This window comes from Muntiacus reevesi, chromosome 22 (assembly GCF_963930625.1).
Source record: "Muntiacus reevesi chromosome 22, mMunRee1.1, whole genome shotgun sequence".
NCBI lineage: Eukaryota > Metazoa > Chordata > Mammalia > Artiodactyla > Cervidae > Muntiacus > Muntiacus reevesi.
Window position 1 is genome coordinate 19,146,484 of NC_089270.1, and position 20,960 is coordinate 19,167,443.

Consider the following 20,960-nt stretch of genomic DNA (forward strand, 5'->3'; position numbering starts at 1 on the left):
CTTCCTGCTTAATTTCATTATCTGTTCTTGATGAAATGATTTACCATTCAGATTACAAATGAGAAGGCTAGAATAACTGGAGCCAGGGGAATGGTACATGTCCAGAGTTCATTGGTGAGAAATGAGCAACACAAAGAGTGGCAGTGACTGTGTCCCTGGGGGCACAGTGGCACCAACTACCTGGCTGGCCAGTGTGAAGAGCCGTTTTGGTGTTTGCCTCGGCTCTGAGTCGGGGCTTCGGCCAGAGTTCCAGCACCATCCTAGCCCTCCAAACTGAATGACAGCTGAGAGTTCCCAGAGTCATACTCTCCACTAGTCATTTGTAAAAGCACATTTGAAATGTATTTCAAATACATTTTGTCATATTTGCCTCGGGATTTTGTCACTCAGTTCAGTTCAGTCGCTCAGTCGTGTCCGACTCTTTGCAACTCCATGGACTACAGCACGCCAGGCTTCCCTATCCATCACCAGCTCCCAGGAGCTTGCTCAAACTCAGATCCATCAAGTTGGTAATGCCATCCAATCATCTCATCCTCTGTCATCCCATTCCCCTCCTGCCTTCCATCTTTCCCAGCATCAGGGTCTTTTCCAATGAGTCAGTTCCTCGCACCAGGTGGCCTAAGTATTGGAGATTCAGCTTCAGCATCAGTCCTTCCAATGAATATTCAGGACTGATTTCCTTTAGGATTGATTTTGTCATTATGCCCTGACTAACACCCACACACAGGTAACTAGCAAGTGTCTCCCCTGATGCCCTGTATGGAGGTTTCTGGTCTAAATCTAATGGCTTCCTTTTCTGAAGATCACTTTGTGTTGGGGTACTTGTAGTGAATGTCTCCTCTCCCCACTTCTTCCTCCTATTTCCATCCCCAAAGTAATAGAAATTTTTTCATCTCCTAATGTGGACAGAGGAGCCTGGTGGGCTACAGTCCATGCAGTCACAAAAGAGTTCGACACGACTTAGTGACTAAACAACAAGGGTAATTGTTGTCACTGTTAATAGACTTCTGAAAATATTGCACTGTAGCTCCTAACTGGATCCCTCAAACCATTAGTTTGAAAAACTATTATCAACTCAAGTATAATCTATTAATCTGATGATGAACTGTGGGCTAAATATAAATATACAAAAAGCTAAATCAAAGCCAAACAATTTAAGATTTCATAAATTATGGTTTATTTATATTTTGCTTCCGAAATCCAAATATTATCCAAGATGTATACCACTCTTTCACCAGAGGTACTTGGAACTGAAAGTCAATTTGATGAACTAACTTCGTAGCTTGAAACTGTTAAATTTAGCAGACTTGAGAAATGCAAATTTGTGGATGGTTTCTTTATTAATGGCTACTAATATTGGCCAGTAATCAAGGTAGACTTTTAGTAAATAATTACCTACTGAGTTGCTATATAAATAGGATAATTCCTGAATTCCTAATCATCTTCCCTGCTAAACCTTAATGTCAAAATAAATTGCCTTAGGAAGCAGTAACTGCCTTTCCTTATATTAGCTATAACATATTAATTGCAAGTGCTTTTTAAAAATCATTTGTAGACTAGGCTCTCCCAGTTTTTTGTATAAATATGAAAATATCCCTGCAGTAAGCAGTTAATAAAAAAGGGATTCTTAGATTAATGGCTTGAGTATGGACTAGCCTCAAGGTCACTATTAGAAGTCACATTTGAAATCTAAGTAATTTGAAATCATTCTCTCTTCAGATTCTCCAATGACAATTTGGTTGAAAAGAGTGGGCTTTTAAAACGAGTAATTAACATCATTTGAAAGAACTGGGCTTTCTTAATATAATCACAGTATGATTTTTAATACATACCAACCCCCCAGATATGCTATGTTAAAATACAGATTCCATGATTTTATTACTGTCAATGCCCTACTTTGGATGACCTATCTTTGTCCTTTGACATGAACACCCACAGGTAGAATCAGAGGGGAGAGGGAGTAAACTAGTAATGAAGGGGTTTGTATACTTGCTTGATCTTCCTTCCCATACCCAGGAATGATTTCTGGCACAGGCTCGAGCAGGTCTGTCTAGACTGGTAACCATGTCTTCTTCCCCATGTCTTCTTGCCCCATCTGTCCTAACCCTGCTCTCAGTTAAAGGGTGGCTGAGTCAGTGGATTCTCGTGCCATGGGCCGACTCTCTGCATCCGATTTGTCGTGTGCCAAACCTCTGCAATGCTCTCCTAGGCCAGTCTGTCCTGTGCTGACCTTGTTTTTGAAAACTCTGGGAACAACACTATTACCAGTCTGTTATCTTGCATCACCCAAGTAACATGTAACACTGCTGCTTCAATTCCTGCTTTCCCCGGGTTAGCTAAAATAAAACATCTCAATAATCAGAAACATTGCCCGCAAGTTTTCTTTGAAAAATTGTCGTTTCAGAGATTTAAAAATGTACGATGGCAAGAAGTTTACTTTTGCACATTGTGGCTTTAGAATGCTATTTCCTAATCTGACGGTGTGATTTCAATTTTTCAATTATAACATTTTGTTTTATTCCCAGCTCTTGTGGTAGCTGTTCTGCGCTTCATACAACTGAAACCAAAGGTTTTAAATCCGTGGCTGAATATTAGTGGCTTGGTGGCTCTCTGTCTGGCTTCCTTTGGAATGACCTTACTTGGTAATTTTCAGGTACTTCATTTGGCCTTTTTCATCTCCCATCTCATGCTTCGCCTATATGATTATCACAGCCAGTAAGGTATAGTCACTATGTGGCCCATAAAATTCTCCATGGACTTTTAAAAACATTCTAACAGTGGTTCCTAATAATGCACAGGTTCTCCAGCAGTCAGCCTGTCTGATCATTGAGCCTCACCTCAGTCAGTTCAGTCGCTCAATCGTGTCCAACTCTTTGCAAGCCCATGGACTGCAATATGCCAGGCTTCCCTTGTCCATACACAGCAAAGTCCTCACTGTACATCAGACATACAGCACAGCTTCTGGGAAATGCAGCTACTAAAATAGCTGTGTATTTTCTACAAGGGCTTTCAAAGTGCTGTATACTTTTTTCATAACAAATTGTATCCTAATCTACCTTTCTAGAAAACTAATAGGACCATTGCCTTTCTATAATTAAACATTGAACATCCTTATTGGATGAAAGCTTGTGTTTCAGATTAGCAGGTTCACATGGAAGTTAGTTTGAAAATTCAGAATTTCTTTAGAATACCTGTGATTTGTATAAAGATGTACTAACCTAACTCTTCTTCCCAGAAATATAAAAGTGCAAGGTCATTTAGGGACTTTCCTGGTGGCTCAGGTGCTAAAGAATCTGCCTGCAATGCAGGAGACTCAGGTTTGACCCCTAGAGGAGGGACTCCTGGAGGAGGAAATGGCAACCCACTCCAGTATTCTTCCCTGGAAAATCCCATGGACAGAGGCGCCTGGCTGGCTAGAGTCCACAGGATTGCAAAGAGGCATATACCACGGAGCGACTAACACATACCCAAGGTCATTTAAGCATAATTTCCCTTGTTAATACCATCACTCAACTCTTGACTTCACTTTTTAAGTCATGGAGACCACTGCACTGTTACAGTGGTTGTCTGTTCTCCCTGCCTCCATTTCCTCCCCAGCATCCTCCAGCCTCTGTTAAATACTGCTACTAGAAACTTCCTTCTTGCAATTAAATGCTGATCCTGACACTTCTCCCTTGTCTACTGAGTGAAATCCAAATGGTGAAGGCATTCCAGACACTCAGCACTCCAGTGAGTGTTTCATAATGTTCTCACTGAAAATACGGTAGTGGGTTTTCTAAGACTGACTCTTGCCCTGACTCCTCAGTGCTGATAATCCATTAAAGTAGTATCTTATTGGAAGAAGGCAATGGCACCCCACTCCAGTACTCTTGCCTGGAAAACCCCATGGACGGAGGAGCCTGGTGGGCCGCAGTCCATGGGGTTGCTAAGAGTGGGACACGACTGAGCGACTTCACTTTCACTTTTCACTTTCATGCACTGGAGAAGGAAATGGCAACCCACTCCAGTGTTCTTGCCCAGAGAATCCCAGGGATGGGAGCCTGGTGGGCTGCCGTCTATGGGGTCACACAGAGTTGGACACGACTGAAGCGACTTAGCAGCAGCAGCAGTATCTCATCCCCCTAGACATCCCCTGGTACAGTATTTTTTTACTTAACAGGTTATCTAACAGATAGGCCTGCAGTCCCACCAATTCTTCTAATTACCCAAGGTCTCATTCCATATCAACCCCAATAATTAGAAAGCTGAATTCTTAGAACCTATTGCCTTGGACAGTGAAGTATCAGGAGAATATTTGAGAGTTTATCTGTTGAGCTCCAAAATGTTAGGGCACAGAGCATTTTTTTTAATTGAGATTTTGGTGGGAGTCTTTCTTCCACTTATGCTTCTGTGCTCCGATTGCTGGCATGTTGTAAAATTCTCAATAACTATCATTTCTTTCAACTGGGCCTTGGATGGAAGTTACTGAGTAGACATTTTGTCTTTCACTTAAGTTCCCTAAAGACTCCCATTGATGGGTTTCTTTAATGCCATTGATGGGTTTCTTCAATCCCACTGATTGAACCACAAATATTCAAAACCATCAATGATGACACTACATGTTCTTCACAGAACATTTTCTGGAGTATCTACAGAGATTACACAAGAAACAAATAATGCAGTTGCCTATTGAGAAACCAGGTAACTAGTATATGAGATAGGAGATAGACTTTTCAACCTGTACTCTTTTCATAATTTTTAAAAATTTGACCCATGTTACTAAATATACCATCTAGTTTTAAAACTAGATTTAAAAAATAAATAAACCAGATTATGAACAGCATGGAAAGCCAGTTTTCTAGAAGTAAAATTTGATTTGGGGAATCATTATTTAAAATGTTTCAAAAATATGTGTTTTGACCTGTGGGGTAGTGGTTCTTTTCAAAGAAGAAAAAAATCCTACTGTACTACTGTGTATTTTTTAAATCAGTGGGTGATGATTTGAGCAGTTTACATCTCTCACTTCCAAATGAGACAACCCAAATGGGTCTCCTTTAACCTATTAACTGTATGAAGGCCTTGACCAGGAATCTTCAAACACTGCTGCCTTTTAATGGGTCTCCAGATATGGCCAAAGCTCATAAGTGCATTTTTCTTATTATAATGGGGGGGAAAAGGGAATTTCCTGGCAGTCCAGTAGTTAGAACTGCATGCTTCCCCTGAAGGGGGCACAGGTTCAACCTAACAATGATTGGCCACATTACAGAACAGAGTAGATAACAACCAGTGTTGTTAGTTGTCCAGGCCAATGAAATCTTGACCTGCTTAGAATTGGCCATCCTCAATCAGTAAATACACAGCCAGATTCTGGTCTCATTTCTTAATCTAGAGAACAGAGTTTGGGGTTCATGTCTGTAGAAACTTGACATTTCTCTTTTTATGTGTAACTTTCCTGCTTTTTTCTTTTACTTTTCTCCAAAGCTTTTCTGGAAAATAAATTCAAAAAATACATCACCACTGCCTGTTCATTCATTGGTTCATCTAAGCAAATGCTTTGAGGTTTGAGGGTACTAGTCATTTCCCTTCTTTCCCTCAGAGTTCAAACCAGTGGAGAACAGACCCAAAGAGCTAGTGGAGATGAAGAATTTTGCTCTTTCTACTGTCTGTTAGCCCGCTCTTAGAACATCTCTTTACCTATTTCTTTCTCCCTCATGTGTTCCATTGGCCTGTATGTATTTTCTGAATGGGCCTCCACAGGTCATTGTCTGTTCATCCCTTAGCTCACAAATGATGAAGAAATCCATAACGTCGGAACTTCCTTGACTTTTGGATTTGGCACGTTGACCTGCTGGATCCAGGCGGCGCTGACACTCAAAGTCAACATCAAGAATGAAGGACGGAAGGTTGGAATTCCACGAGTTATTCTCTCAGCATCCATCACTCTCTGCGTGGTCCTCTGTATCCTTTGGGTGTGAAAAGGTTCTCTGCCAGTGAGATGAAAACACAGAGGACTTGTCCTTGTAGAAGATGAGAACATTGCCATTCTCAGTTGCTTAGGATATACTGTCAGATCATCTCAGAATATTAGACAAAAACAAAAAGTAAAAGTAAAAACCAAAACCGCTCAGACCTACTTTTCATGCCAAAGAGGAGATGGAGAACTAAAGATAAAAAAAGCGCTGCCCGCTCAAAACTGTTTCAGTCTGTAGGAATGGTGTCATGCATGCACCTTATCACAAATGGCATAAGGTTTCCTTTTGTGAAATAGATAGAATGCATAACCCAAGAGAGAATTGTGCTTTTTTTCTTCCATCTTGACAATTTTTTTTTTCATTTGTGACTTTATCTTGGCTCTGTTATTTCATTTAATTTATTAAGCTGTAAAAATGAATTTCAAGGGACAAAAATACATTTCTAACTTTCAGAAAAACAAGTAAGCTTTTCTGGAAAAGAAATTCAAGAACTAGATTACCACGGCCTGCACTGTTGTCCCAAACAAATAATTTTGAGGTTTTGATGTGCTATTTCCCTTCCTCCCTTGGAGTTTGAACCAATGGAGAACAGTCACAAGGAGACAAGTGGGTGCCAAACGGGTGTGAAGAAATCAGCCTTTATTCCGAGTAAACTTGGAAGGGAGAATTATGCAGGCCTCCTAGCTCACACGTTAGAATCCAATTTATCCACCCAGTAACAAGTAGAGAAGTCAGGAAAAGAGCAGAGAACAGCACTTCACTCAGTTGAACCCCAAACAGATTGCAGAGGGTCTAGTCTAGGGAGGAGCCCAGTGGAAGCGGGCCAGTTCCTATTCCACCAATCAGATCAGTCAATCATTCCTAAGTGTTCACTCCAACAGGTTCTCTGGAAACCGTGGAGAAGGGAGTAAGGTTCCTAGATGGCAAACTGTAGAATGAACATGAATGTTTTACAGTTATAGAAACTGTTATACAGTTTATAGAAACTGTATAACTTCATGAATAGCCAGTATTTATTGGGCACTTATAATGTGCTAGGCATTATTATAAGCAACTTTAAATATGTCTACGCTTTTAATCCTCACTTAACAAGAATAGTAACAGAGGTTAGTTACCCAAGATCACACATAGAATGTGTCAGTTTGTTTTAAACTCAGGCTCAGTTCTTTTACTTAGAGTGGCTTTAAAATATGAAAACATTTAGTGTTCAAAGACGTTCTTTAGTTAGTGGAGTATTTAGAGGGGTTTATTTCTTCTTCCTTCCCAAACTGCCATTCAATCATTTTAGGGGTTTTCTGAAGTTCTATGGTCATATTAGATAGAGAACATCAAAGGACTTGAAATTCAAGCCAAAAAAGTTGCTTATTACTAGTAATCTGAGTAAATAGGTCAGAATTATTTTATGAGTAAAGTCAGAATTCTGCCAGTGTGAGATCTGAAGATGTATCCCTCCCCTATTAAGTAATAATAATATTGTTTTGGCAATATTTTGAACCCTCAGTCAGAAGAGTATGTGAGGGTTTTGAATTACTTTTAATTTTGAGCTTATACTAAACAATTCTGATCCATGTTATTTCTGAAGACTTGGAACCATTTCTTGGTTCCCTGGTGAATGGATCCAAGTCTAGTCAGGAGAGCAAAGTTTAGCTGAAGTAGCTCTCACATACTTTTTTGCTCTCTGAAAATTTCCCAAGATTTTAAGTCTAAGTTCTGAAGGTAGAACTAATTCTAAGGGAACATTTCTGACTTTTCTAAATAACTTTATTTAGTCCTTGACCTCTTAGCCTTTCACTAGAGCATCGGTCCCCAACCTTTTTGGCAGCAGGGACCAGTTTCATGGAAGACAGTTTTTCCATGGACTGGGGCGGTGGGGAGAGGCTGATGGTTTCAGGATGTTTCTCATCAGGAGTGCCAAACCTAGATGCTTTGGACAGGCAGTTCACGATAGGGGTCACGCGCTCATGAGAATCTAATGCCTCCACTGATCTGATAGGAGGTGGAGCTCAGGTGTAATGAGAGCAATGGGGAGCAGCTGTAAACAGAGATGAAGCTTCCCTCCCTCACCTGCCACTCACCTCCTGCTGTGCATCCCGGTTCCTAACAGGCTGTGGACCAGCAGCAGTCCACGACCTGGGGGTTGGGGACCCCTGCAATCAAAAATATTATGAAACTTCCTTCTTCCAAGCTCCTACCTTTATATATACTGAAGTGTGTGTGTGTGTGTACATATATGCATATACTTCATATATATTCAGGCATAGACATATCATCTGTTCCTTTGATTTCTTAGTTGCCTATTTTTATTTGGGCACAAGTTTAATGCAACACCAGGAATGAAACCAGCCTATACAATATGCTCTGAAAGACAATAATAAAAATTAGAGAGAGGAAGGAATGCCACTTAAACATCGTTGGCAGCACTGCAAAGACAAACACAGCTTATATGGATGTGGTTCGCTATTTAGTAAGTACACCGTGTTCCAGAGTCATTTGCAGTGTCTTTTAAAAATATAACATTGTTTTTCTGGCCAAATAATTACTTTGGAATTATAAGTCTTTAGCTAGTCTCACAGTTTATTAGGTCGCCATCAAGAATAGAGGTCGAATACATGGGCAAGGACTCAGAGTTCTTGTGTTTGAACCCCAGTTCCACCAGTTAATACATGTGTTACCCATTTGGCCTCTGTTTCCCTGTATTAAGGGCTTCCTTGATGGCGCAGCAGGTGAAGAATCTGCCTGTAATGCAGGAGACACGGGAGACTTGGGTAGGAAATGGCAACCCACTGCAGTATTCTTGCCTGGAAAACTCCATGGACAGAGGAGCCTGGAGGGCTTCAGTCCATGGGGTCACAAAGAGTTGGACACTACTGAGCATGCACGCATGCCCCTGAACTCCCTATTTTTAAAAATTAACATTTTTAACTGAAGGATAATTGCTTTCAACATTGTGTTGGTCTCTGCCACGCAGCAGCATGAATCAGCCCTAGGTGTACATCTATCCTCTCCCTCCTGAGCCTCCCTCCCACCCCCTCGAGACTGTCACAGAGCCCCGGTTTGAGTTACCCGAGTCTTAGAGCAAATTCCCACTGGCTGTTTCTTTTACATATGGTAGTGGAGATGTTTCCATGCTATTCTCTCCATTCGTACCCCCCTCTCCTTCCGCTTCCCCCAGGTGTCCACAAGCCTGTTCCCTATGTCTGCGTCTCCTCTGCGGCCCTGAAAATAGGTTCATCGGTCTGTGCTCCCTATTTTAAACAAACTGATGATAACAGGATGTTGTGAGTGTCAAGCTAGGTGTTCCATGAAAGCGCCTAGAAGCATGTCTGGCACAAAGGAAGGGCTGAATAACGTGACCTTGTATTATTTATATAGACAGAGTTCAGCTGGCCCTGTCAAGTTCTTTGGCTCTTTTCTGTCACCTGTGTCTGCCCAGAGAAGAGCCCAGCCTTAACGTGGCCGATGGAGGCACTTTCCTTGACCACCTCTCCCCAGACTTCATCCTCATGGCGCAAGGCATCCACATGTACGCCGCCAGGGTCCAGTGGGGCCTGGTCATGTGCTTCCTGTCTTACTTCGGGACCTTTGCCGTGGAGTTCCGGCATTATCGCTACGAGATTGTTTGCTCCGAGTACCAGGAGAACTTCCTAAGCTTCTCAGAGAGCCTGTCCGAAGCTTCCGAATATCAAACCGACCAGGTGTAACCCTTCAGCTTTTCCTTGCCGGGGAGGTGGGTGTGGCAGCGAGGGAGGGGCCAGGACACACCCACAGGACTTGACACAGAACCTGGTGATACACCACACACACACACACACACACACACACACACACACACACACGCAGAAACACACATTCATGGCCACATTTGCCAAATGAGCTTTTCAGGGCGAGTTATTTAACGAAAAAGCACAAGCCCTATATGTTGAAACACACGCTGTTACACTGAAAATATAATGCACGACAGAGCAAGAAGCTTGTGCATGATCACGTCTTTTCCCCTCTCTCCCAACACCCCCTGTTCTTATTGTCCTCTTCGCATACTCCAACCACTATGATCACCCTACCTTGGGTAGGGCAGGCCAAATGTAACGTGGGAACAGTGCCAACTCCCAAAGTTGCCTTCAGATCCAAAGGGCTTGGAACCAGCTCATGAGGAAATTGTGAATCTGGCTCTTGAATGGACCGAGTATCACTTACTTGGATGGACACTGTATAGAGATGTGACCCCTCGTAAACTGCGGACGATGTGGGATCAAAGGATGGAACTTTCCCAGAGAAACTCCCTTCATCGTCGCTCAGTGGTTGGCTGACCAGATTCGACGCTATAAGCTGTGAGAGGGAAGTCCACCATATGATTTGGACTTTACTGTGACTGAGAAAATATTTCCAAATGTGAATATTTGCAGGACCAAGGTCTGCCAGGCATGGAGAGATGGGGGCAGCCAGGGTGTGGTTTCGTTTTTGCTTCCATAGTACGCTATGTTTGGTTTTTATTTTCTACTTCGTGATTTGCTTTTTTTTTTTGTAAGGAACTACCATGGGTCTTTCGAGGTCTCGTGGATAAAGAGGATGTAGACCAAATGCAAGAACTGAACTTGTTTGGGATTCAACCGTGATAAAGTGGGGGGAAAAGGTCACCTGTAGGCTCAATTTGCTGCTTTTATGTTTGAAGCTAAGAAAATAGTCACAGAAAAGCACAAAGGTGATAAAAAGAACTCCTTCTGGACATTTGTCAAAGGTAGGAGTTTTAGAGCATCTTGTTGGAGGTTCAAATAAGAGGGGAGTTTCTCAAATGGACCTATCGCTTAAGTTTTGTATTGGGGTGGTGGAGGTTACGGGCTTTTCATCCTCAGAATTTGTAGGAGCCAAGTAGAAGGGTACCCTCCCCCCAAAACAAATTGGTTCAGCTAGTGCCCTACAACCCAGCATGTAGTTTCCACCTGCAAAGAGTTTAGATCTCAAACTGTAGGCCTGGGCTTTATAGAGGCTGTGCTTCATAAGAATGAGCAGAATTCTAAATTCAAAATGTCTTGGAGTGGGTCAAGCTGACAGACCCTGTGAGTGCACTTTGTTTCAAGAAATCCCCAAATTCACTTCGCAGGGACTTGAGATTTCAAGGACTATAATGTGAACAATGTTTTTTAATTCAACACAAACTCTGAGCTTCTTGAGGAGGGGGTTCAACAACTTTTCACTTCTGTGTTTATCCCCACTTCTTAGCACAGTGCCTGGCACACACTAGGTGCTCAACCAACGTCTGTTGACTAGAATTACTGGTAATTTAGAATGGGAAAAGGGCGCATCAGAGAAAGACTCAAAGATGAATGAGAGAGAAGATGACCGTTTCCTGCAAGATTGGAATGGAAGAAATCCTGAGGTGGGGGAGGAAGAATACCTCTAACAGCCAAGTAAAATGTGAGAAAAAAAGAGTGTTCTCCTATTAGAAAGGCATCTTACTGTAAATAGTCCAAGGTGACATTTGTTATTTTTGAATACTGCTTTGGAGGTTTTTTTTCATTTTTATATTTTAAAAATTTTATCAAAGAACAAAGATTTATGAAGTTTTCTTTTACTCTACACAATCCAAGTTAAATAGCTTTTGGTGATGCACTGTACACTTTTTAAGAGTATATCTAATAGCACATTTTAACAGAATCAAGCAATGACTGGCATTATTCATTGAGATCTGATCGCTAAATAAAATTCTTTTATGCAGAATTGTGATTTTTTTTTTTTGGCCTCTTCAAAGAACATTCCTTGTCTAATATTGAAGCATAGGTAAACCCAATGAGACATTATGATGAAAGTGAACTTCAGTGTCACACCGATAGCATATCGGTAGGGTGTTTGGCAACACTAACAACCAAGTCTCTGATTCTCCAGACACCAACTGGGTGTCCTACAATTCAGTTCAGTTCTGACACTACCCAAAGTCATTGTCAGACTCCACCAGCTTAAAGGCTCCGTCCCATAAAATCGCCCTCACTTCCTATGCTGGTCACAAGTGGCAGGTTCCCAGATTACCTTAGGTTCAACCTGCTCATAAAATCGGAGGGTTCCCACAACTCCCTTCCTCTTCCTTCAATGTTTTCCTGAGAACAGCTCACAGAACTTGGGCAGACAATTTGCTGGTTTATCATAAAAGACATAGCTTGGGTTTTCCTGGTGGCACTGTGGATAGGAATCCGCCTACGAATGCAGGGGACACAGGTTCGATCCCTCGTCCAAGAAGATTCCACGTGCCTCAGAGCAACTAAGCCTGTACGCCACAACTACCGAGGCTGCGTGCTGCGGGTACTGAGCCTGCGTGTCTAGAGCCGGTGCTCTGCAACACGAGAGGCCACTGCAATGAGAAGCCCGTGCATCACTGCTACAGAGTAAATCCCAGTCTCCTAGGTGCAGCAGCAAAGACCCAGTGCTGCCAAAGATGAATAAATCAATTAAAAAAAAAAAAGCTATAGCTTCAGAACAGCCAAGTGGAAGAGATGCACAGGACAAGGAAAGCGAGGGGTGCAGGGGCACGCCATCCTCCCGGGGTTCAATATGCTCACCAACGAAGGAGCTCTCTAAATCTCAACTGCTGAAGAGTATAGACTTTCCCCTCCAGCCCCCTCCCCCACTCCTGCCTGGAGGTCCAGCAGATCTGGCCACTTGGTCTTCCTGGTGACCGGCTTCACCCTGAGGCCATCTAGAGGCCCCACCCATAGTGATCACATGAGCATAAACTCAAGTGTGATCAAAGGGGCTCATTATGAGAAACAAAAGCTCCCCCTATCACTTGGGAAATTCCAAGTTTTAGGAGCTCTTGGCAGGAACCGAAGACAAAGACCAAATAAAATTTTGTATTAGAGCACAGAGACACGTGAAGATCCAGACGACAGAACCTCCTAGGAGTTAAGGACCACAGTATTCGTCTAGGAGGACAAGACCAGGGAGCCTGCATCTGGGGTGAGCATCCATAGAGGAGCTAATGCAGACGACCCAGAGAACACAGGAAATAACACTGCACTGTGTTTCTGGTAGTCCAGCTAAGTCTCTTGAAAACTGCCCTTCCTGGTTAGGAGAGAAATATTTTAAAAACAACATTCGAGGTTCAACAGTTTTTGAGTCAGTGGAGAACTGACAGTGAGGTCAAGTTGTGTTACCTGTGTTATGTATTGGATTTTCTTTGCACACGGCATGGAATAGCAAAACTTGCATATCCTGAAATTTGCAATTTGCTAGTTATCGTGGAGACTGGTATATCACTGCTTATTTTTGTCCTTAGGCACTGTGTCAGGATGAATTAGGTTTTTGCCTTCCCAAAATAAAACTAACGAAAATAGTTTATTTCTCAAACTAGGTGTCTATCCTGGATAAGCAAGGAGGCTCTGCTCATCATTATGACTCAGATGTTGGCTGATAGAGGCTTCATCTTTTTTTTTCCCTCTAGCCACACCACAGACCATGTGGGATCTTAGTTTCTCGACCAGGGATCGAACTCAAGCCCTTCTGCTGTGGAATGGTGGAGCCCTCGCTACTGGACTGCCAGGGAACTTCTAAGTCTTCATCTTAAAACTGCTTTCATAGCTGCTTGACAGCCAAGAAGATGTGGGAGACTGCTCACTGGTTTTAAAACCGCTATGAAGGGACAAATATCGCTTAGCTTACATTTCACTGGTGAGGGCAAATCACCATAGCCAAGGGTGGCTCTCTGGCTGTGTGCCCGGAGTAGAAGAAGCCTTTGTGAACAATCTTGTGACTTACTGCCACAAGATTCATATTTAGGTTTTTTTTTAGGGGGGTTGGAGGTGGGATGTCACTGATTTACTTTTATTGAAATCTCATTGACTCACATTAAGTTTTAAAGACTTTCTGAGTTACTGTCCTTCCGTTGAAATGGGAGAATTGTTAAAGAACTCATCAACAGGGGCTTCCCTGGTGGTCCAGTGGCTAAGACTCCGCGCTCCCAATGCAGGGGGCCCAGGTTTGATCCCTGGTCAGGGAACGAGATCCCACATGCCGCAACGAAGAGTCTGCATGCCACAACTAAAGACCCCACATGCCACAACCAAGATGGAAGATCTTGCATGCTGCAACTAAGACCCAGGGCAGCCAAAAAAAGAGAAACTCATCATCATACAGAAATGGAGGAAGGAGGCGAACTGTGGGGCTGATTAAACACCTAATTACAAGTGTGAAGAACCATCTAAACAGCAGCTAGATGACAGAAATGCAATCCCACCAAGCCTAAGGACTCTCAGCCACATTTAAAATGTGTCATGTCCTCCAAAGTAGTGGGAAGTTTGGAGAAAGAGAATTCCACACATGAAACAAGTTGACTTTCACATGGTATAGAAAAGCAAAACTTGCCTATCCTGAAATTTGCAATCTGCTGGTTATCGTGGAGACAATAACTAGTTTTCTATCTGTTCAGATTCCCTATTAACATTCCTCAAAGTCAGGGTTCCAAGGAACAGCAAACATCCAAATCTGAAGTGAAAGGAAGGGAAGGTGAGTGAGAAAGTTAGGTCCGTCACTGGGAAAGCAAAGATCTTTTCATTAGCATAAATATTCTTTTATTTCTCCTGTCTTAAAAAGTAAACAGGGACTCCCCTGGTGGTCCAGCGGTTAAGAATCCACCTGCCAATGCAAGGAATATGAGTTCAATCCCTGGTCCAGGAAGATCCCACATGCTGAGGAGCAACTCAGCCCATGCACCACAACTATGGAGCCTGTGCGCCCAGAGCCACGCTCTGCAACAAGAGAAGGCGCCACAGTGAGAAGCCCATGCACCAAAACCAGAGCAGCCCCCGACAGCTGCAACGAGAGAAGGCCCCCAGGCAGCAATGAAGACCCAGCTCAGTCATAAAGAAACAAATTTTAAAGCAAACAAAAGAAACAACAAAAAGTCCATATTTGCTGTTCCCAGCCCCTTCCACTTTTTAAAAAATTTATTGAAATACAGTTGACTTACAATGTTGTATTAATTTCTGCTGCACAACAAAGTGACTCAGTTATCCATGTTTTTCATATTCTTTTCCATTACGGCTTATCACAGGATACTGAATACAGTTCCCTGTGCCACACAGTAGGACCAGTTCTTTGCTGAACCCACTCCAGTCATGCTGTGGCTGGTACCACTTCACTGGACCTGCTTTCCTCAAGTTCTTCTTGTCGTGTTGTAGACACAGTTTAATGTTTTACATAGCTTCACCACTGGATCACCTACACTGTCTTCACGTGGCTTCCAGAACATCACACTCTCAGTCTCCTTCCTGCTCCTGTCCACTCCTCAGTATTCTTTCCTGGGCTGCCTTCTCCCAGACATGCTGACGTCGGATGACCGTCCTAACACTGGTTCCGTGGCTCAGGCCTTGGAACTGTTCCTTCTCATCTACACTCCTCTTTGTGACTTCATCCAGTCTTCTAGTTTGAACTGTTGCCATATACTCACCTCTCCCAGCTTTTCCAGCCCAGACCTTTATCCTAAATGCCAGGCCTATATATTCAACTACCTTTGTGGCATCTCCCCTCAAGGGCATCCCAAGTTTAACAGTCCTGATCTGATTCCTTTAAAGTCAATCCTTCAGGCACGTTCCCATATAAGTTAAAGACAACTCATCTTCGAGTTGCCACACTGAAACCTTGAAGTCATTCTTATCTCTTCCTTCTTTCACACCCACATCTGTCAGCAAATTCATTCTGCTTTATCTTCAAATTATAGTAGAGTTTATCCCCTGCTACCATCTGGTCCAAACCACTTCCATCTCGCCTGGATTTTTATAATAGCTAAAAAACTAGTTTCTCTGCCTTTTCATTTGCTCCCTTCAGACTGTCCTCAACACAGCAGTCAAAATGATCTTAGATCATCATACTCCACCTAAAATCCTCCAATTGCTTCTCTTTTACTTAGACTAAAAGCCCAAATCACTGAAATGCCCTACAAAGGTCAATAAGACCTGCCTCCTCACCTTAAAAAAAAAAATTATTTGTCTGCAAGCCAGATCTTAGTTGTAGCACCTGAGATCTTCATTGCCACATGAGGGATTAGTTATGGTGTGGGATCTAGTTCTCTGACCAGGGATAGAACCCAGGCCCCCTGCATTGGGAGCGTGAAGTCTTAACTGCTAGACCACCAGGGAAGTCCTTACCTCTATACTTTTCATTCTCTCTGATCCAGTCCCTCTGACTCCATGTGTTCCCCTAAGAGCCAGGCATGCTCTGACCTCAGGACCTTTGCGCTTGTTAAAAACCTTGGACTTGGATAATCTTCCCCCAGATATTTAAAATTCTCACCTTCTTCCCCCCCTCAAGTGTTACGTTCTCACTGGGCCTCTCTGGCCTCTAAAATCCACCCCCTGCAAGTCCATTCCAGCACCGTCACTCTTTTCAGCTTTATTTTTGCTCCACAGCATTTTTAAAAAAACATGTTCCTATAATTATGAAAATGTTTAACATGCATAACACTAACCCACTTTACTTATTTTATTATCACACCTCTCTACCCCTAAAAGGCAAGCCCCATGAGGGCAGGAATTTTTGTCTGCCACATACCTGGTTCCTAGAACAGTGCCTGGCACACAGTTAAGTGCTTAGCAAGTATTTTTTAAATAAATGGCCCTGCCCGCTCTGTTAGTTTTATTTTCATTCTTTTTTTTTTTTTTTTTAACATTTAGTCTTGTAAATGTGAGCTACTCAGTGTCCAAGGCACTTAGGAAACAATGGTAACAGGGTCAGATGTCAGAGGATGCAGTTGTTCCTCCACTTCTCATAGCAAACAGCTTTCCTGTGTCTTAAGGAGGAAAGTCTAGATTATAAAAAGGGTTATTTCTTATGATGTCTGCAAGTAGGACACATTAAATACCCAGGTTCTAATTAGGACCTGAAGTAATCTTCATGCAAGCTCTGTGTCATAACCTGATTTTCTCTTTTGGAGCTTCAAACATAAAATCATTATTTTTGGATAACTGGGTACTTACCTGAAGAAAATTGCATCTATTTCATGGCTTTAAGACAGGAAGCTGAGATGAGCCTGCAAGTGATACTCAGATTTAAAAAAAATTTTTTTATTCCCCACCACCACACACACAGTATGGCATGTGGGATTTTAATTCCCTTGACAGGGATTGAACACGAAACCCCTTCATTGGAAGCATGGAGTCTTAACCACTGGACTGCCAGGGAGGTCCCATACTCAGATTTTAAAAATTTAGCTTGTCAAAAACTCTCCATACAGATACTATTTGGGTCAAGATAAAGAAAAGGGTATAAGTTAGAACTAAGCGCTAACAGTCAACACTTAGCACCTCTAGATATCTGTAAACCAAGTTTAGATTTACAGCCAAGGATCACTCAGAGAGGCTGGAGGAAAAGCGCTTTGATTAAACACAGGAAGCAAGTGGATCCAGGGATTAGAAGCACTCCAGAGAATTCCCCAGCAGTCTGGTTCCGGCTCTGAGCTTCTACTGCAGGGGGTCCAGCTTCCGTCCCTCGTCAAAAAGCTAAAATCCCACAAGTCACAGGGTGCAACAAAAAAATAAAAATAAAAATAAATTTTTGTCTTTAACTTAAAATTTTAAAAAAAAGTACTCCACAGACTACCTACTTATTTGCTTCTCAAATAGCCCTGGAGGCACTTTCTCAAAATACAGCAGACTTCCACATACTGTCTATTAGTATTATCATCACTTGCCCCTGGAAAGCTTTAAACCCTACGCTTTTCTAGTATGAAACTGGGGAGCACAATGCCTATTATTACTGGCTGTCTATTTCCATCTCATTGCATTGTATTCTGTAGGTAACAGTGAACTGGAATTTCAAGCACAGGCTGTTAGGAATGGAAAGAGCAAACGTGTGAGGCGCTGTGAAAAGGACGGTGGGTGTGATTTGTTACTCAGGAGGGTGAAGTGTTAGTCGCTTAGTTGTGTCTGACTCTTTGTGGCCCCACCAGACTTTTCTGTCCATGGGATTCTCCAGGCAAGAATACTGGAGTGGGTTGCCATTCCCTTCTCCAGGGGACCTTCCTGACCCAGGGATCAAACCTGGGTCTCCTCCATTGCAGGCAGATTATTTACCATTTGAGACACCAGGAAAGCCCCAGGAGGGTGAAGGGAAAGGAAAAATCAAAGATATTCTGAGGTTTCAAGTCTGGATGATTGGGGAGGTGGGGACACTCCGAAAATGGAGGAAGACAAGAGAGGCCACTGTTTGGAGGGAGGAAAAGGGAGCCTGTGATACAATCCTGCTGGCCATCCCCTCCCCCCAAACCCCCCCAACCCCCTACACTTTTGAACACAGGCCCTTTAAATCCATCTGCACTCAAAGGGACAAGTCTGTCCACTGCTTGATACCATATGACTCACTTGGTGACTTTCCAGTTACTGTGGCTGCCTGGCAAATTACCGCAAAATGTAGTGGCATAAAAACAACTGTGTATTATGCTCACAGATTCTGCGGGTCAGGAATTCAGACAGGGCACAGCAGGGACGGCTCATTTCTGCTCCAAGAGGTCTGAGGTCTCAGCTGGAAGCCTTGCGGGCTGAAGGCTCAAAGCCTCTGAGGCTGGTTTATTCATATGTCTGCAGATTGAGGCTGGCTGTCACCTTGGGACCTTTTTTAGAAAATATTTACTTGGCTGCACTGGGTCTTAGTTTATTTATTAATATTTATTTATTTATTGGGGCGTCCCTGTTGGCTCAGAAGGTAAAGAATCTGCTTACAATTCGGGAGACCCAGCTTTGATCCCTGGGTCGGGAACATCCCCTGGAGAAGGGCATGGCAACCCACTCCAGTGTTCTTGCCTGGAGAATCCCATGGACAGAGGAGCCTGGTGGGCTGCAGTCCATGGGGTCACTTTCACTTTCATTTATTTATTTGACATGAAGGATCTTTAGCTGTGGTACGTGAACTCTTAGTTGCAGCATATGGGATCTAGTTCTCTGACCAGGGACTGAACCCAGGCCCCCTGTATGGAGCTTGGCGTCTTAGCCAGTGGACCGCCGGGCAGCCCCAGCTGGGGGCCCCTCTCCTCTCCCCAGGGGCCTCTCCACCTGGGCTAATTTGGCTCTCACAGCACAGAAGCTGGTTCCCCAGAGCAAGTGGCCAACCCCTAGCTCCTGAAAAAAGTCTAAGAAGCTGTATCCTTTTCACAGTCTTGCCTGGGAAGTCCGAGTGTCACCTCTGAGGGCCTCTTTCAGTTGGAGCTGTCATAAGCTCCCACCCAGACTCAAGGAGGGAACAAAGGTCACCACCTTCTTGGTGGGAGGAGTGTCAATGTCATATTGTTAAAGAGCATGGTGGGATGACAGCAGTGAAAATGGAAGAGTAAGGGAAGGCTTCCTGGAGCAACGAAATAGTGTGTGTGACTCCAGACCAGGAGGTTATGTGTTTAAATCACGTTGGGGTCAAAGTGTTATTTTTGGTATGACAGAATAGGGCTTCCATGATGGTTCAGATGGTAAAGAATCTGCCTGCAATGTGGGAAGACCCAGGTTCAATCCCTGGGTGGGGAAGATACCCCAGAGAAGGGCATGGCAACCCACTCCAGTATTCTTGCCTGGAGAATCCCATGGACAGAGGAGCCTCGTGGGCTACAGTCCATGGAGTCATAAAGAGTCAGCCATGACTGAGCAACTAACACACAAGGAACCTCAAAAGTCCTTCCCTCCAGGGGATTTCCCTGGTGGTCCAGTGGGTAAGATTCCAAGCATGCAGTGCAGGGGTCCCAGGTTCGATCCCTCCTCAGAGATCTAGATCCCTCATGCTGCAACTAAGAATTCACGTGCCTCAACTAAGACCCAGTGCAGCCAAATAAATACATTAATTTATTAAAAAACAAGTCCCTCCCTCTAAGGAAGCAGAAATAGACTGGCAAAACCTGTCAGAATCAACTTTTTCAACATTCTGGAAAGTAAGTAAAACCTTGCAGCAGCCCAGAGGGAAAGGCTTAAGACAAAAACAGCTGAATCTCAGTAAAAACAGAGAGCGTGGTGGTGTTTTAACTCTCTCTGGTCCCAGCCCTGCTCCCAGGCTCAAGGGTGGCCTTGACAGTGACAGCCTGTATTTCTGGTACAGGTAAGAGCAGAAAAATGGACCCCGTTTGTTGAGAATTGTGGCTGTTCGCTTTGAGCTGTGTTAGTTCAAGCAGCAGTTAAAAAAAAAAAAAAAAAAGCATAGGTTGTTTGTTGAAGTTTATTTTTTCACAGTCTGGAGGCTGGCAAGTCCAAGATCAAGGTTCTGGCCAATTCAGTTTTCGGTGAGGGCTCTCTGGGGTCTCTTCCTCCTCTTGTAAGGACATAAATTCCATTGGATCAGGGCCCCACTGTGTGTGTGTGTGTGTGTCTCAGTTGTGTCTGACTCTTTTCAACTCCATGGACTGTAACCCACCAGACTCCTCTGTCTATGGGATTCTCCAGGCAAGAACACTGGAGTGGATAGCCATTCCCTCCCCCAGAGGATTCTCTGTCTACGGGATTCTCCAGGCAAGAACACTGGAGTGGATAGCCATTCCCTCCCCCAGAGGATTTTCCCGACCCAGGGATGGAACCAGGGTCTCCTGCGTTGCTGGCAGATTCTTTACTGACTGAGCCACTAGGGAAGCCCAGGGCCCCACCCTGCTGACTTGTCTAACCTTCAGTTTCAGTTCAGTTCAGTCGCTTAGTCGTGTCCGACTCTGCGACCCCATGAACTGCAGCACACCAGGCCCCCGTCCACTGCCAACTCCCAGAGTTTACTCAAACTCATGTCCATTGAGTCGGTGATGCCATCCAGTCATCTCATCCTCTGTTGTCCCCTTCTCCTCCTGCCTTCAATCTTTTCCAGCATCAGGGTCTTTTCAAATGAGTTAGTTCTTCACATCACGTAGCCAAAGTATTGGAGATTCAGCTTCAGCATCAGTCCTTCCAATGAACACCCAGGACTGATATCCTTCAAGATGGATTGGTTGGATCTCCTTGCTGTTCAAGGGACTCTCAAGAGTCTTCTCCAACACCACCGTTAAAAAGCATCAATTCTTCAGTGCTCAGCTTTCTT

The 20,960-nt window shown here is 43.6% G+C and overlaps 1 protein-coding gene across 2 annotated transcripts in view; it reads left to right on the forward strand.

The window, feature by feature from the left end:
• Positions 1–11,659, forward strand: part of TMEM150C (transmembrane protein 150C) — a 107,896-nt gene extending 96,237 nt beyond the window's left edge. For both annotated transcript variants that reach the window (XM_065914065.1, XM_065914064.1), the window contains exons 6-8: positions 2,526–2,653; positions 5,760–5,937; positions 9,444–11,659. In XM_065914065.1, coding sequence (XP_065770137.1) covers positions 2,526–2,653; positions 5,760–5,937; positions 9,444–9,652 — 515 coding nt within the window. In that variant the 3' untranslated portion in view covers positions 9,653–11,659. The remainder of the gene's footprint in view (positions 1–2,525; positions 2,654–5,759; positions 5,938–9,443) is intronic.
• Positions 11,660–20,960: the final 9,301 nt, after the last annotated feature.